General features: G+C 39.9%; 1 protein-coding gene across 2 annotated transcripts in view; it reads right to left on the reverse strand.

The window, feature by feature from the left end:
* Positions 1 to 868: 868 nt before the first annotated feature.
* The window catches only part of LOC104333311 (ubiquitin-conjugating enzyme E2 E2), a 219,259-nt gene continuing 206,034 nt past the window's right edge, over positions 869 to 14,093 (reverse strand). The window contains exon 6 of one of the 2 annotated variants that reach the window (XM_075417432.1): positions 869 to 1,724. In XM_075417432.1, coding sequence (XP_075273547.1) covers positions 1,627 to 1,724 — 98 coding nt within the window. In that variant the 3' untranslated portion in view covers positions 869 to 1,626. The remainder of the gene's footprint in view (positions 1,725 to 14,093) is intronic. The other variant, XM_075417431.1, reaches the window with a different exon arrangement.

A 14,093-nucleotide genomic window follows, 5' to 3' on the forward strand; every position in this document is an offset into this window, starting at 1 on the left:
AGGACTACTCACCAGTAGATGCAAGCTGTACTTCTGTTCCTTTATTAGCAAATGGCTGAGAGAAAACCAAAATAGCCGGGAAATGCTGAGCAGCACAGTGGTTGGCGTAGAGGTCCTGTGATGTCACCTTAACTGCTTTAGCTTTCAGGACAGATGGATTGGGCTGGAGGCTAATGGGATTGGGTCTCCCTGTATGTTTACACTGTCCCTATTATGATGTATCTTCTTTAAGATAAGATCTTCTTTAAACCTACGAGGCAAGGGGAGAGGGGAGGCAAGCACTGTATATAGCATCTGTAACGTTTAATTATATGAGACAGGGATTTTCCAATATGCCTTGCAACACAAAGACCATTTCAATATCAGCATCACAGTATTTATTTTCTAAATCACAACACCCACACATTTCCTTAGCCAAGTAGAAGTTTTCCTTCTATGGCTGCATATCTAAAATTAGCCTGAAGGTCAAATCTGAATAGAAATACCCTTGCCACTGAACGTGCTGGGAACGATGGGTGCAATGGGCTCAATTTTCCCATCGAAAACCTTCATTTATTTTTTTAAATAACAGTTGCTTTTACAATTAAAGAGCTTGGAGAAAGGCAAAATGAGGCCTGCTGTATAAAATTATCATCAATATTCTGCTTTCACTGCAAGGCTATTTTTATAGCCGACTATTTTAAATGTAACAGGATGGATATAGTGAAGCCATAGTATAAAAGATGCAGCAAAAGGCATCAGAATAGCTGAGCTGAGCCCTGGCATGCAAAAGAAAGGCCTTAAAATTTGGAAGATGTTTGTGTATGAAAGCTATATACAATGAAGAATTCTAAGTTAAGAAATGCATTGCTGAGAAGAAATGAATAGTTTAGGTCTAAAAATAGTTGCTTAACCTGCAGTTGTGTTATGTGAGTACTATGCAGCCTATACTGCACAAACGCGAAAGCATTGCCTTGCAAGAAGTGCATTTATCAGCCACAGTGTTTTATTGAGTGCTTTAATAATACAAGTGTACATCAACTGATCCACAGTCAAAAGTGGCAGGTCCCTAAGAAATTTACAAGCACTTTTTTTTTTTTAAGTAAATCAAAATACATATTAATTTGTTCAACGCAATAGCCTTTTGTGTGGGAAACAGAAGGCTAGTGATAAACACAGTCTTAGTAATGCACAGTGATTCTTGATTTTAAGCTTTTATACAAAACTTGTTCCCAGTAGCATGCACCCACCATTAAAGACCTCAGTACAAAAAAGTAACCCTAAACACTACATTTAAGTAGAAACGAGATATAATTCTGAATTTGCTTGTTTTCCCAAAAACCACATGAAAGAAGAAAACCCCACACATTAATACAAAGCTTTGTGACAAAGCTCTATACTATTACAGATCCAACATTCTTTGCACTGATAACCAAAATTCCCTGTCTACATTTGAGGGGAACAACTTTCAAGTTAACAGAACAAAAAAAACCTCAAACAAATAAAAATAAAACCAAAAAGAAAGTAAGGACAACCTTTTGTCACAAAATGGTTCAAAATTTAATAAAAAATAAGAATGAAGGGAAGGGCTATTGATGCACTTAGTGAATGTGCTTGCACAGGTCCAGCAAATCCTAGAGCAGGTTCCTATGTGGCATATCGCTTGGTCCACTGTCTGGCCATTCTGTCGTGCTCTGCTCTGTTGGTCATATACTGAGTGGCAATGCTTCCAACCAGGGGGTCAGCTGAAAAGGAAGCACAAACTGTGAAAAAACTCGTCAGCCTTGGAAGGATGAAAAAGCTATTCGTGGATCCAGATTCATTCAGTTCTCTTAGGTTTAAGTGTAAGAAGAAGGTGGCTACATATACGAGTCCCATTTTGAAAGCACGCATGCATACAGGAAGAAAGGAAGAAGGCTGGGAGGAGTTGGCTGGCAATTAGCTGTACATTTCTGGTGAACATCTAACTAAAACCATTTTCTAAAATTCTGCCTCACAAACAAATATTCGAATAATTTGATTTTGAGCTAAAAGTCGCTTTCAGGTGATAAGAATAAACACACTATGCCATGTATTTATGGTATTAGACTCCCACAGATATGTATGCTATCATCCAAGAAGAGGATGGGCTCTAATTCTATTAGCTGGTTAAATGTTTTTTGAATACTTTTAGTTTTGAAGCATAAAGAAAGATCAGGAATTAGGACAGTAAGTACTATTTTCAAAGCAGCAAAAGTTAATTCCAAACTTTGGGAAGTGGTATTTAATTTACAGGATCTTTCTCAGCATTTATATGGCCAAAATGCTGCATGATTTGGTCTTCTCAAGCTATTTCTGTATTTCCAAAATGAAGAAACAACCTGAATTTAAAAAAACAACCTATTTTTACATTCATAAAAACCATTCATTAAAATAACCTATTTTTACATTCATCTGGATCTCTAAATTACTTCACAAATAATTAAACAAAAACAAACAGCCCTCTGCGGAAAATAAATCAAGACAAGACTTTCCCAGAAGTGACTGTATGTCATCAACATTTTTCTCTTCTCAGTTTAAGCCAGACAAGATGTATAGAGATTTTCCCTTTTTTGGGGGGACCCATACTCTTGATATGTCTCCTGCAACAGTAAATTTCCTGAGATTGCACCACCACACCGTGCAAGTTCAGAAGCGCTGATACCATATTTTCTCCTGACTTAGGACAGATGAACATGACTTCTTATTAAAGCCAGTTAATAATCAGCTTTGTAGTAGACTGACTTTATAGTATCATTGAACAATACGAATCTCAGCTTCCCCAGTACAGTCATAATCTGAGTGTGGCACTGAAATTCCTGGGGCTGGATGCCAGGCCTTCCACAAAGAAGAGTAAATTTGGGCTTTATTGTTACTTTGATGATGACAAGAGTTTATGATAGGATAAATATGTTGGTTTACCCAAAAATCAACTGGCTTACTGCCAACAACGCCAAATATTACTGAATAATATCTAATGAAAAAACCTTTTGCTGCTCTCAGGAAGAGCCCATGACTTGAATCTCAAGTTGGCACCTAATAAATTAGTAAGGCAAGTTCTCACTGTGACTATGGCGTACTAAGTCCCTGCAGTCTCAGTCCTGCAAACACTTACTGCATATACTTACCTTTAACATCTTAACGTATCCAGAGGAGGTCACCGAGACCTGGGCTTTGCTATTTTTACATGCATGAGTGTCAAAGCAGCACATCTGATCTAAGATCCATATAAAAAGTTTCAGACTAGAAAGTATATCAGCTTTAAATCCTCAGCCAAGGAGAAGAACTATGCAGGGGATTACAAGAAGGATTTTGTTCTGTGCAAATATGAGGCTAGCAGTCTATGGATGTTTAAGGAATGCAAAGTTGTTCATGGCTGGAATGAGGTTTGAGAAGGTAAACGGGGAATTTGAGCAATGGGAGAGGGCAAAATTTCTCACAGCAAAAAATTTAGGGAGTAGCCACAGGGAAACCTTGCCATAGTGTAACGTAGCTCAGGGATAAGCCTGACAGCACTGCTGCGAATTCCCACACCCTTCTTGGACGCGACACCACCATGCAAAGAAATACGTTCACAGACCCATGGAGAAATGGAGACTAAGGGTTGAACTTGAAAGGAATCCTTGGAGCAAAATTCGATGAATGTCCCAGTTTTCATGCTCTTGGGCAAGGTATGTTTTGGCCTCTGAGGCATGTGGCTGTGATGGATTGCAAGAGCATCACAGCATTATCATCTGGAACGCGGCAAGTGCTTAATGAGGTTTAGTGCATATTTAAAGTGCTGCTGCTAAGACCTTTATAAAACCTTGTGTGAGTCAGTGAAAAGTGATATGCTGTACTAAAGGTTTACCCAGTTCAAATCTGAAAGTCTTTCATGTGTGGGATGAACATTTCTGTTAAAGTGTGCCTTTCACGTTGAGAGCTGTAAAGCAATTTCCTTGCTAAACTGAGAGGGTACTGAGGATGATAGATTACAAAGTTTGGTTTCCCAGTGCGGTTTTCCATCTGTATCTCCTTTTGGGAGCAAGGAAGTATTCCAACAACATACACCTCTGGAAGGATTTGGAAGGTACGTGCTCTTTCTCTCACCTACTCCCAGCATGGGAGGGTGTCTGCTTTCTTTTGGGGTGGGGGAAACAGTGAGAGGAGTTCTTGACAAGAAAGTGGGGAAATCTATTGAAGGCCAGTAAGGTAGGGAACTGGGCTGCGTATCCATATGCTCAAGCCTTTGTCTTTGCTGTGTTTTGCTTGGCCGCTGGGGAAAGAGTGGAGGTGATGGTCTGTGAGATGTCTGAGGTCTACATAGCTTTTGTTGGAGGTGTGTAAATTCCCACTGAGAGAGTGACCTGCGAATCAACAATCATCTCGGGGTGCTTACCGCAAGTCTGTGCCTCCTTCCATCTGCGCAAAGCAGGACTGCTGAAACAAAGAGAGGTCCTTGCCTGCCATCGCACGAGCAGGACCAGCTGTGCCCACAGCCAGCTGCCGAGCGGACGCTACTAGAAGGTGCTCTCGGTAATAACAGTAATAACATTGTTCTTTGCAATTTGGCAGTTTGGCTACACATTTTATTGGTTATAAATATATTGAATAATAAAGCAAACCCACAGTTTGGCAAAGCCACTTGCTCATTTGAGCACCCAAACTGAAGAAACTGAGAAACAGTTATTGCCAGAGAGGCCTGGCTATTTCACACCCCTGTCAGAAGGTCTGGAGATGTGCTGTCATTATACGTCATTATTTACAGGGACTTTAATAAGGACACTTCAACAGGTGTTTGAAGAGCTGGCTTGTTTTAGCAGTTCCTGTGAAGCTGTAAAACCATCAGGAGGGACAACAGCTTTGCTTGGGCAGCCAGGACAGGTGGTGAGGAGGGAGATCCTCACTCCAGCTCAGAGCCACCCAGCCAGCGGCAGACGGGCCAGCTCGACGCGGCACGCCGCATTTGCACTGGTGGACATAATGGCGGTGTGGGAACTCCAGAAATGCAAATGATCTCTTTCTGCACCTGCATGAAGCCAGGCAGCTTCAGGCCCAAGCCACATTGTCCCAGGTGGACGAGGGAGCCGGCCAGCGGGCCCAGGGAGACAGATCTCTCAACACTTAATGAGTTGTGAATCACCACTGCTGTGCAGTTCACAAAATGGAGACTGAGAGATAAATTGAAGCATCTTAACTAAAACGATTAGAAGATCTAATTCCCAACACGCATGAGCCTTGGATATAGTGTCCAAGTCCTACACAATACCAAATAGGAGGAAGAAACAATAGTTCCCATTTACTCCCTAAAGTAAGTAGCATATGGCTGAGCACCACCTGGTTCTCAGCCCGGCTGCACTATTTAAGGAGTATTGTGAAATCTCCATTAGTAGGGCCAAATATGTATTTATAAAACAACTGCTGTGTAAACTGTCTAATTAAGAGATAAAAAGGAATACGGGATCTCAAAACTCATAACAGTACATTTCCCATGTTTCCATTTCTCATTACCATGAAACTGTTTCTTATTTTCCATTTGTATATATCTGTGGTTTTATGCTCAATGTCAGAAATTTGTTTCCGTAACTAGCAAACCACTCTAGCTTTTTCTTTTATTTTTTGTTTTAGAAGTAGCATGATCCATCAGTGAATCAGGGTTGATTTCAGAAATTCACTCCAAATGGGACTGTGTCCAAACAACAACGAAAACCAGGGAATCCAAATATAAAGCTATGCCAGAAATGTGTTATCAGAGCAGCCTAGTGAAAGAAATGAAAATAAAACCACAATAAATTAATAACAGTAACAGCAAAACTCTGCAAGCCCTGGCCTGCCAGGAGGTGCGTACTTTGGGACCTCTTGGATCACCAGATGCACGGCCTGGCTTGAGAGTCACAGGTACCCCATCCCTCAGGGTGCCAGCGGATGGAAAAGCCGCGACGAGGCAGAGCCATCATGTCCTGCACTTGGCAGCACCAAAACCCGGGAGCAGCGTTGTGGGTGGTGCTGGGTGCAATAGCCGCGCGTGGGGAGTGCAGGCAGTTGTGCCATGGTGCACACTGTCAACTCACCGGAGAAGCCACGGCAGCTCTGTTGACCTGGAAATATTTAAGGTCTCATAATTTACCGTTCCTTCTAGTCCCTGACTCTCACTTCTAGAATTTCGCCCTAGGATGCCTCTACAACCTTTAGCTTTTTAAAGAAAATTTTGAAGAAAAATTTTTATCCAATACTCTGATTAGTTCCATGTAAAATTGGAATACACCAGGAGTTACAGCATTGCATCTCTTGCTAGAGTACAGCGCAAGAGTAATGAAAATGTATTTAAAAAGCACCAAATTAAACAAGCATGGACAGAAGCTAAGGTTCAGTGATGTAGCTTACATGGAAAATGTCAATCAAGAGAACTAAAGTATGAAGAAAAGCTTCTGGATGACTTATAGGAAGACTACAGCTGGCTGCTAAACTCCCCCTCACCTCACCATACGTAATCCTCATGTATCAGAATTCATCAAATGACTTTGTATTTAAATGTAGTTTTGAAAGCTGGGCGAGCTGGAGCTTGTTCCTAGCTTAAAAAGGTTGGATGCTCTGCTCTACAATGTCTTGTCATCTTCTTTTGCAGCCACTTAACAGGACTGTATAAGGAAGAACATTTGTGTCTCATGTCTGTTGTAAGGCTAATCAAATTTACAGCCCAATTCTAGGAAGTTAATGCTATTGGGGATTTGGATGAGCTGAGGTTTGGTGATTACAAAATTTCAGCTGTGTTTAATGCTAGTTATACTGCTTTATCATTCAGAAGACAGACCATAATTCTTCTTTAAAACTACTTTCCCCCCAAATAAAGGAAAATATATTGCTATACTGTATTTTTCTCCGCTTGTATTTTTACAGCTATTTCTATGTCAGCAAATAGCAATTTCAGAGCAGAATTCATCTCCTGGGCTTTTCAATGCTCTTTTAAAAATACAGCAAACATACTCTAGTGAAATAAAAAATGGAGATGGTGTATTTAACAGCTTGATTTCAATGTGCCTTCTCCATCAGACACATGATATGCAATGAAATTCCAATTGGTAGTGCCAACATGGTTAAAGAGACACATATTTAGACTTAAAATGTACATTATGGGTGGTTGTATGCATAATATATATATTTTTTATGAGCATTTATAAAGTAGAATTATATTTCTATTGCAGTATTTTACAGTTTTAATAGAGAACAGCTGATGGAGCCAGTTATTACACCATCACAAGTGGGTTCTCAGAAAGGTTTCTGGAGAACCTTAAAAACTAAAAAAACCCCACAGTCCTATAAAAATCTCACAGTTTCTTCAGCCAAATATTTACAATGTACTTTTTTTTAATTTTATTTTGGTCCAGGTTTAGATTCAGCAATGTATCAGGGGGAATTTGGAAGAGCTGGCCTCCAGCTGAAGAAGTAGAATTAAACTAGAAGAATTTCCAAAGGTTAGATGCAACTTGAAAGGTTTTATTCTGACTCCTGAGCTATAAACGACTCCTTTCTCATAGCTGTGAGAGGCATACCATTGAGAAGCTCTGCGGAACTACCTATTCTGAAACATCAGTCACCAAAAATTAAATCTGCTTTCCTTTCCTTGGACAGGCTGTGTGAAATGCAGAAGGAAACAAGCAAGTAATTTTTTATTTATTTGGACTTCAGTTACACCTTTAGAAGAGTTTTTGTTTTACGTTATGCAAATTTTTTTCTTTAGGCCAGCCACTCATTCCAAATATTCTGCTGCATTGTTTTTTCGAATAAAAAATTGGTAGTGCTTGGGTTTTTTGAGCTTTCTTTTTTAGGAAAAGTCCAGGTGTTCTTTATGTTGTCTGTAGGATAACTGCCCTGCAGTCATCTTTATACAGCAGCACAGGCAAGATTGGTTACCCTGAAATCAAACCTCCCCAAAATAAAAGTTCATATTTTCAGTAACTGCAATTTGTTTGGTGATTTCAGTGCAAATAGCAGTGCAGGACGGTATATACTTCTATATTGGCTTGTAGTGAAAGCCAAGTTTTCTGAATCCAATTTTTGTGTTTTTTAATATTGTACCAACCTTTAAGAAACAGGTCTCTCAAGGCACACTGAAAAAAAAATTCAGATTGTGGGGAAAAAGCAGAAACTAATACTTCACTGAAATACTAGTTTTCTTAACAGCAAATGCCGACAGCTTAATGCACACCAAAAACATCCTTAAACTTAATTTCAACAAATTATTTTGTTTCTAATTATATTTTATTATGTTGTTTTCAGTGGCATCTGGGCTAGTGTTACAAGAAGTCTGGTGAGCGAAAACTGCAGACAAAAGCAGTGTCAGACACGGTATACCAAATGTGTCATAGAACAACTTCATACTCTGAGAGGAAGGGATTAAGAGAAGATGAATTGTTTGTGAATAATTGTATTTATAGTGTCACTTTGCCACAGGAAGGTTCCATAGTTTGCCATGTGTCACCTGTTTCCAACTTAATGAACTCCTAGAAGACCATGCCAAGGATACTGTGAGTCTTGATGTGGAAAATGAGGTATGTGAAATGCATCACAGTATCCTTCAGTGATCTTGCAGCAGCAGTGGTGCTCTGTTTTGCTATCATCAATAATCATGCGCAGACTAAGTAATTCTTTGGAGGCAGAGGCAGGTGAAGTGGCATACTGAATTACCCTACTAACCTTTCACCTTTGAAAAGAGTACTCAAAATCAGGGCACAAGTGAAAACGAGCGCAGCGCAGCACTAATCCCTGTTTGTGCGGCAATAAAACTAGCCTCGCGGCTGGAAGTCTGCTCAACACACGCATACGAACTGGAACAACAGCGTGATTCAAGACAGAACAAAGGGCAGTAGCAGGGCTCTGAATTGCTTTACACGCCCTACAAGATGAACTACAATTTATTTCTGACTTTCGTAAAATCACCGTTCCAACTATCCACACAGAATGTAGTTATCCATCTACGAGACGCTTTGGAAACTGTATAGAAGAATGACAAAGTGATCAATAAACACTGTACAAAAAAAAAGGATAACAAGTAAAATAAATTGCTTCAGTAAAGAAAAAAGGTAATCCTTAGAGGAGCAAGGCAGAAATTCTAGAAAAGTCTAATGTTTATTAGGAAAGAAGTCAGTGAAATTAATATCCATTTTAGCAATGACAGTTTACAGCAGAACTCCTATGATATGGAGTACCATGAACTCTCCTGAACTTGTTTCAGGAACTAGTTTTGCAGATTTGGTTGGTCACATCTTAATACTCGACAGAAAAAATTCTAATATATATAGGCTATACCAGTGTGCTAAAGCATTAAAATATGCCTGCTGAAATTACCTGAGAGCTCATGTACCTCATTAGGCTGGCTACTATGGTTGACCTGCATCAGAGGAAGTGGACAACCATATGACCTTCAAGTGTTGTTCCCACCAAAGTAAAATAACAAGGGATGCAGTAAGATACCCTTTGACATAGCATTCTTAGACACAAGGTGATCAGGTGTGTTGGAGTCAGAAGAAACAAAGGCTGACTTTGTTATTTCACTTCTCATTTTCAGGTAAAACCCAGGGCTGTCTTTCCAGGTACAGCATGGGAAATAAGGAAATACAGAATACATGCATAGGAACTTGAGATACAATCTCTGGAAACAGATCTGAATGTTTACACTACCCAAAAGTGCATCTGGACAACTAAGTGAAAACTGTGATAGATACTATAGCTTGGAGACTGTGTGGTTTTAAAGCCGATAGCTTGCCTAAATTTTTTGTCCCTGCATAGGAAAGCTGACCTAGTGGTCATTGTGCTAATGCAGGGCTAAAGGAGACTTACAGTTTTGCACCAGGCTACCTATGAAATTGTGTTCACCAGCACACCCCATAGTCCTGGTCACTCAATCATCCAGCCCTCGGCCACCTCTCCAGATATACACTTCAAGTCTTTTTCCTAGGAGAAATCAGAGCAGGTGCAGGAGGAGAAAGGGAGGGTGAGATCAAGCATGGAAGACCTTGAGGTCTTGTTCTGTTGTACAGCCAAGGAGTATCCAGGGTGCACGTCTGGGCAGGTATGCAGGGAAGTGGTCATGCCATACTGCTCACAAGAGGTGAAACTCGGGAGTGCTTCTTGGTCTTCAGGGTTTGTGAGTAGTCATGACGACTCCTAGAAAGTTAAGTGGTCTTACAGTGGTGCCTTAGTTTCCCATCTGTAAAACTGGACTAACGCTTCTCCATCACTCAGGGTATTCTGAGAATAAATACTCTAAAAATTGTGAGGTGTCTGGATACTGTGGTAAATGTGGCTGCATAGACATGTATTGCAAAAAGACTGATATCCATGACTTAACTCTAAATTTTGAGTTCTGTAGAATTGTCAGAAACACATTTGACTTCTGTTAGTTTGTACAATGATTGAAGTTACACAAATATTAAGGCACGTGTGAATTGATTCCAATGTCCATACTGTTGTCTGGAGAAAAATGTTACCTATCTTTAAAAATAAAAGAGCTCTGAAAATCCAGTTTAGAAAACATCCATTTACTAAAATAGCCATTTGGATCCATGGAAGGAGAAATTCATTCCTCTCTCTAGACTTGCATTTGATTGCTGTCAGGCTACCTACCACCGATCTGTGTGAAATATGAGGCTGCCTAAGAAAAAGATGTTTGAGAAAATAAGGAGTATTATCTGGCCCAATTTTATTAACATGACTCTTAAAGGAAAGCGTTGGCAGTGATTCATCTCTGTATCTTGCCAAGGGAAATCATTCTTGTTTAAAGAGTGAGGATTTTTTTCAGTCTTCAGTTTTTAGCAGGATTTCTATAAACTTCACTGGCTGACTGGAGTTAGCTGAGGCAATCATGGATCAACGAGGCACAGTGTACTGATCTTGAAGAGTTGTCTTTAATTAAGGAAGAACATACACCTATTGGAAGTGCCAGCATGCTGGAACAATTAAAGTTCTGAAATAACATACTTCACTTTGATGCCTGGATGCATCTCAAAATTAAAAGCACAGATACATTAGCAATGTGTCTGTTCATAATAATGAACTCAATTGAGAAACAGTCATTGTTATTAGAGAAAAATTAATAAAAAGGTGTTAGAAAATAAGAACTTGATATGAAAGACATTACTTGGCACGTGGCTTGATAAAATTTGCAGAAAAAGTTACAGCAATATGCATTTACCTTGTGGAAGATGATTGTGAGCAGATAATAAGGAAATCGCAGCACTTGGATCTCAGAATGCTGTCAAGTAACCAAAATGCTAAGATCCACAATGTAACTGGCATGTGTATGCATAGGGTCATAACTATATTTTCAGAAAAACACTGTAGATGCTTTTTTTTGTCTGAAGATTTACCAAGGGAGGGATAGCTATTCTATAGGAATTCCAGTGTGTTTAGCATTTCTTTCATTTAAAGAAAAAAGAACCATTTTTCTTCTCGATTTGTCTCTTCTCACCTCCCACTAACCAACATCTCTAGGCAAAGGAGTGACCCATGGATCTTACACACCCCGAATAAGCAGTTCAATCCCATAGCAACTGGGTGTAAAGGCATTCCCTGTGATCATGCTTTCTGCAGTGTTAGACATCCTACAATCACATGCACCAAAGGCAGATTACTCTTCAAGAAAACCAGGAGGTCCCATAGGATCCACACTCACCATGTGGGTTCCCCAGGGGCAGGGAGGAGAGGAAGTGTTACTGCATGGTCTGGTCTCTGGTGGCATTTAGACACTGAGAGGAAAACAAGTCCTAAAGGCATCTTCACTTTTAGGAGAAGGCTTTGAACATAAGCATTACCAAAATCTTCTATTTGAACACAGCAGGATAATTTTAGGTCAGATGTAGGAGTCTTCTGAATCCTGCTCTTGAATTTATCCCTCTGTTCCTTTATTGCAATTAATCGTTAGAGTAACTAGAAAAGCCTATGTATGTTATGAATGCTACTTATTTTGATTTAATCTGATTTTCTCCTTCTCGTCCTATCAAATTTTGTTATTAATTAGACGCATTTAAATCCAAAACTGTTATTAGGAATCCCATACAATAGGTCAAAAGAATACTAGAGGCTTTATTTACCAAAGGGGGATCTGGTAAAGAATTTTATCCCTACTAAAGGCCAATAGGACTCTTTTTCTTAGGCCAGGGCCTGAAATCCCTTGGCAAGTTGAACATCCCTTGGAACAGGAATAGGAACTTTGGTGTGTCTTGCATTAACACACCTACTGTTACACCATAATAACTTCAAACATATCCAAGCCTCTCCATTCCCTCTCTATCCTTCCCTTTCTCCCAGGGAACACATGGAAGGAAGTCGCAGGCTCTATCTGGCTCAGATGCGTCTAAGTTTATATCTGCATCAAGAGGCAGTGGAAGGAAAATGCCTGGAAACTAATTTGTTTGGGATTTTTGTCAATATGGCCCAGATGCTCTGTTTGATGGGGCTGGCTTCTTGGGGCTTTTCTGGACTGCAGGCATGGGTTGTTCGAGCCTGGCTGTGTGACCGCATGTTGGGACTGTGCCTCACATTGACATCTGCATCTGTAGTCCATACTACTAGGGAGGAGGCGTCCCAAAATATTACTGCACTACAAATGTAGGAAACAGATGCCATCTCAGAGTATGGGACAGGGACCTCTGGAGTCAGCCTCACTGCTAACGTGTAAGCTTGACAGGTTTCTGACAGTCCAGAGTGGTGAAGTCCAATCCAAAGCAGTGAAGTCCGTTCCCTTGACTGCCGCAGAATTTGCAGCAATACTTTACCAAAAGAGGCATCCAAGGAAGGTGCTCGTACCAATGCACAGTGGCTCAAGAAAGCATGAAAAACAGAGTGCCATCCTGCCCTGAAGTTTGGTACGGGCCAGTTGTGGCAATATTTCTGGAGGCTGATCACTGAGGTGGCGTGAGATGTCATATAAAGGGAGCAGGGTGGTGCAAGCTCTGCCAATGACTGGGGAATCAGCAGGTGAGTGAGAAAATAACCTCATCTTAGTAACCAAATGGAGTATCCAACTCTAAATTAACTTCAAAATGTGAATATAATTAGGCCTAATTATAAACAGGTTCTCACAGGAGTAGAAGGAAAAACAGGTTAAACAAAATAACTAGCATTCATCATGTAGGCAGGTTCAGCTCCTGGATTAGTTGCAATGAAGTAACATGGCAATGCTGAATAAAGATTGAATTTATGGTATTTGCAGCGATAATTTCATATTTAGTAACAGGTAAAATAACTTTATTTGGAAATCCCATCTTTCCTGCGTGAAGGGTCATATTGACTCCATTGTCATGCCCGACAAAATGCTAATCACTTTGCCAAATGATCTCAGGCATTGGCGTAAGAAGTCCTAAGACTGAGCTGTAGAAAAAAGCTATACAAGGCAGAGATGGAAAAGACATGGAAGGCCATAAAGGCATTCCTTCTGCTAGTGTAATGTTGTGTCTTGCAGTAACTTCTACTTTCATGCCACTTTATCAAATCAGTATTATAAAGACCCAAACGATGAGAATTGAGGATTCTAGCCCTTAAGAATTTTCTGAAATCTATTTCATCTTAAAGTTGAAAATGCTCCACTCCATAGAAGGGCCTTTTTTCTAAGCCTTGTACAGATGGAAAATACTACAAACAATTTACTAATCAGAGCTCTACTTCTGTATCCCATATGAATGTAAAATCTTACAGTACAGCCCATCCTTAAATTTGGGACCATTACACCCTATGTTTTGCTATTTAAATAACTGTCTGCTACTCCAGTTAATGCACCTGAACTTAATTTGCTGTGAAAATAGGGATTCTGAAACACACACTGCATATAATTTGGTTTATATGTTGCTTTTGATAGATCTGCACAACTATAGAAAACAAACAACCGTTTCCCTCTCGCCTGCTGAATAATGTAGAAAATTAGCCATGCAAAATAAAAAAGACATGTCTTGCAGTAGTGTAATTCATCTCTGAAGGCAGAATCTGAACGACTCAGGAATACTAATTTCTGAAATCTTACTCAAAAAAAGTGATTTTTAAATGATTTAATAGCTAACATATCCAGGATTATAAATGCTGTTTTTCAGGACGGACTCTACATTCTTGTTGTGAATCTGTTACAG

Source organism: Opisthocomus hoazin, chromosome 4, assembly GCF_030867145.1.
Source record: "Opisthocomus hoazin isolate bOpiHoa1 chromosome 4, bOpiHoa1.hap1, whole genome shotgun sequence".
Lineage (NCBI taxonomy): Eukaryota > Metazoa > Chordata > Aves > Opisthocomiformes > Opisthocomidae > Opisthocomus > Opisthocomus hoazin.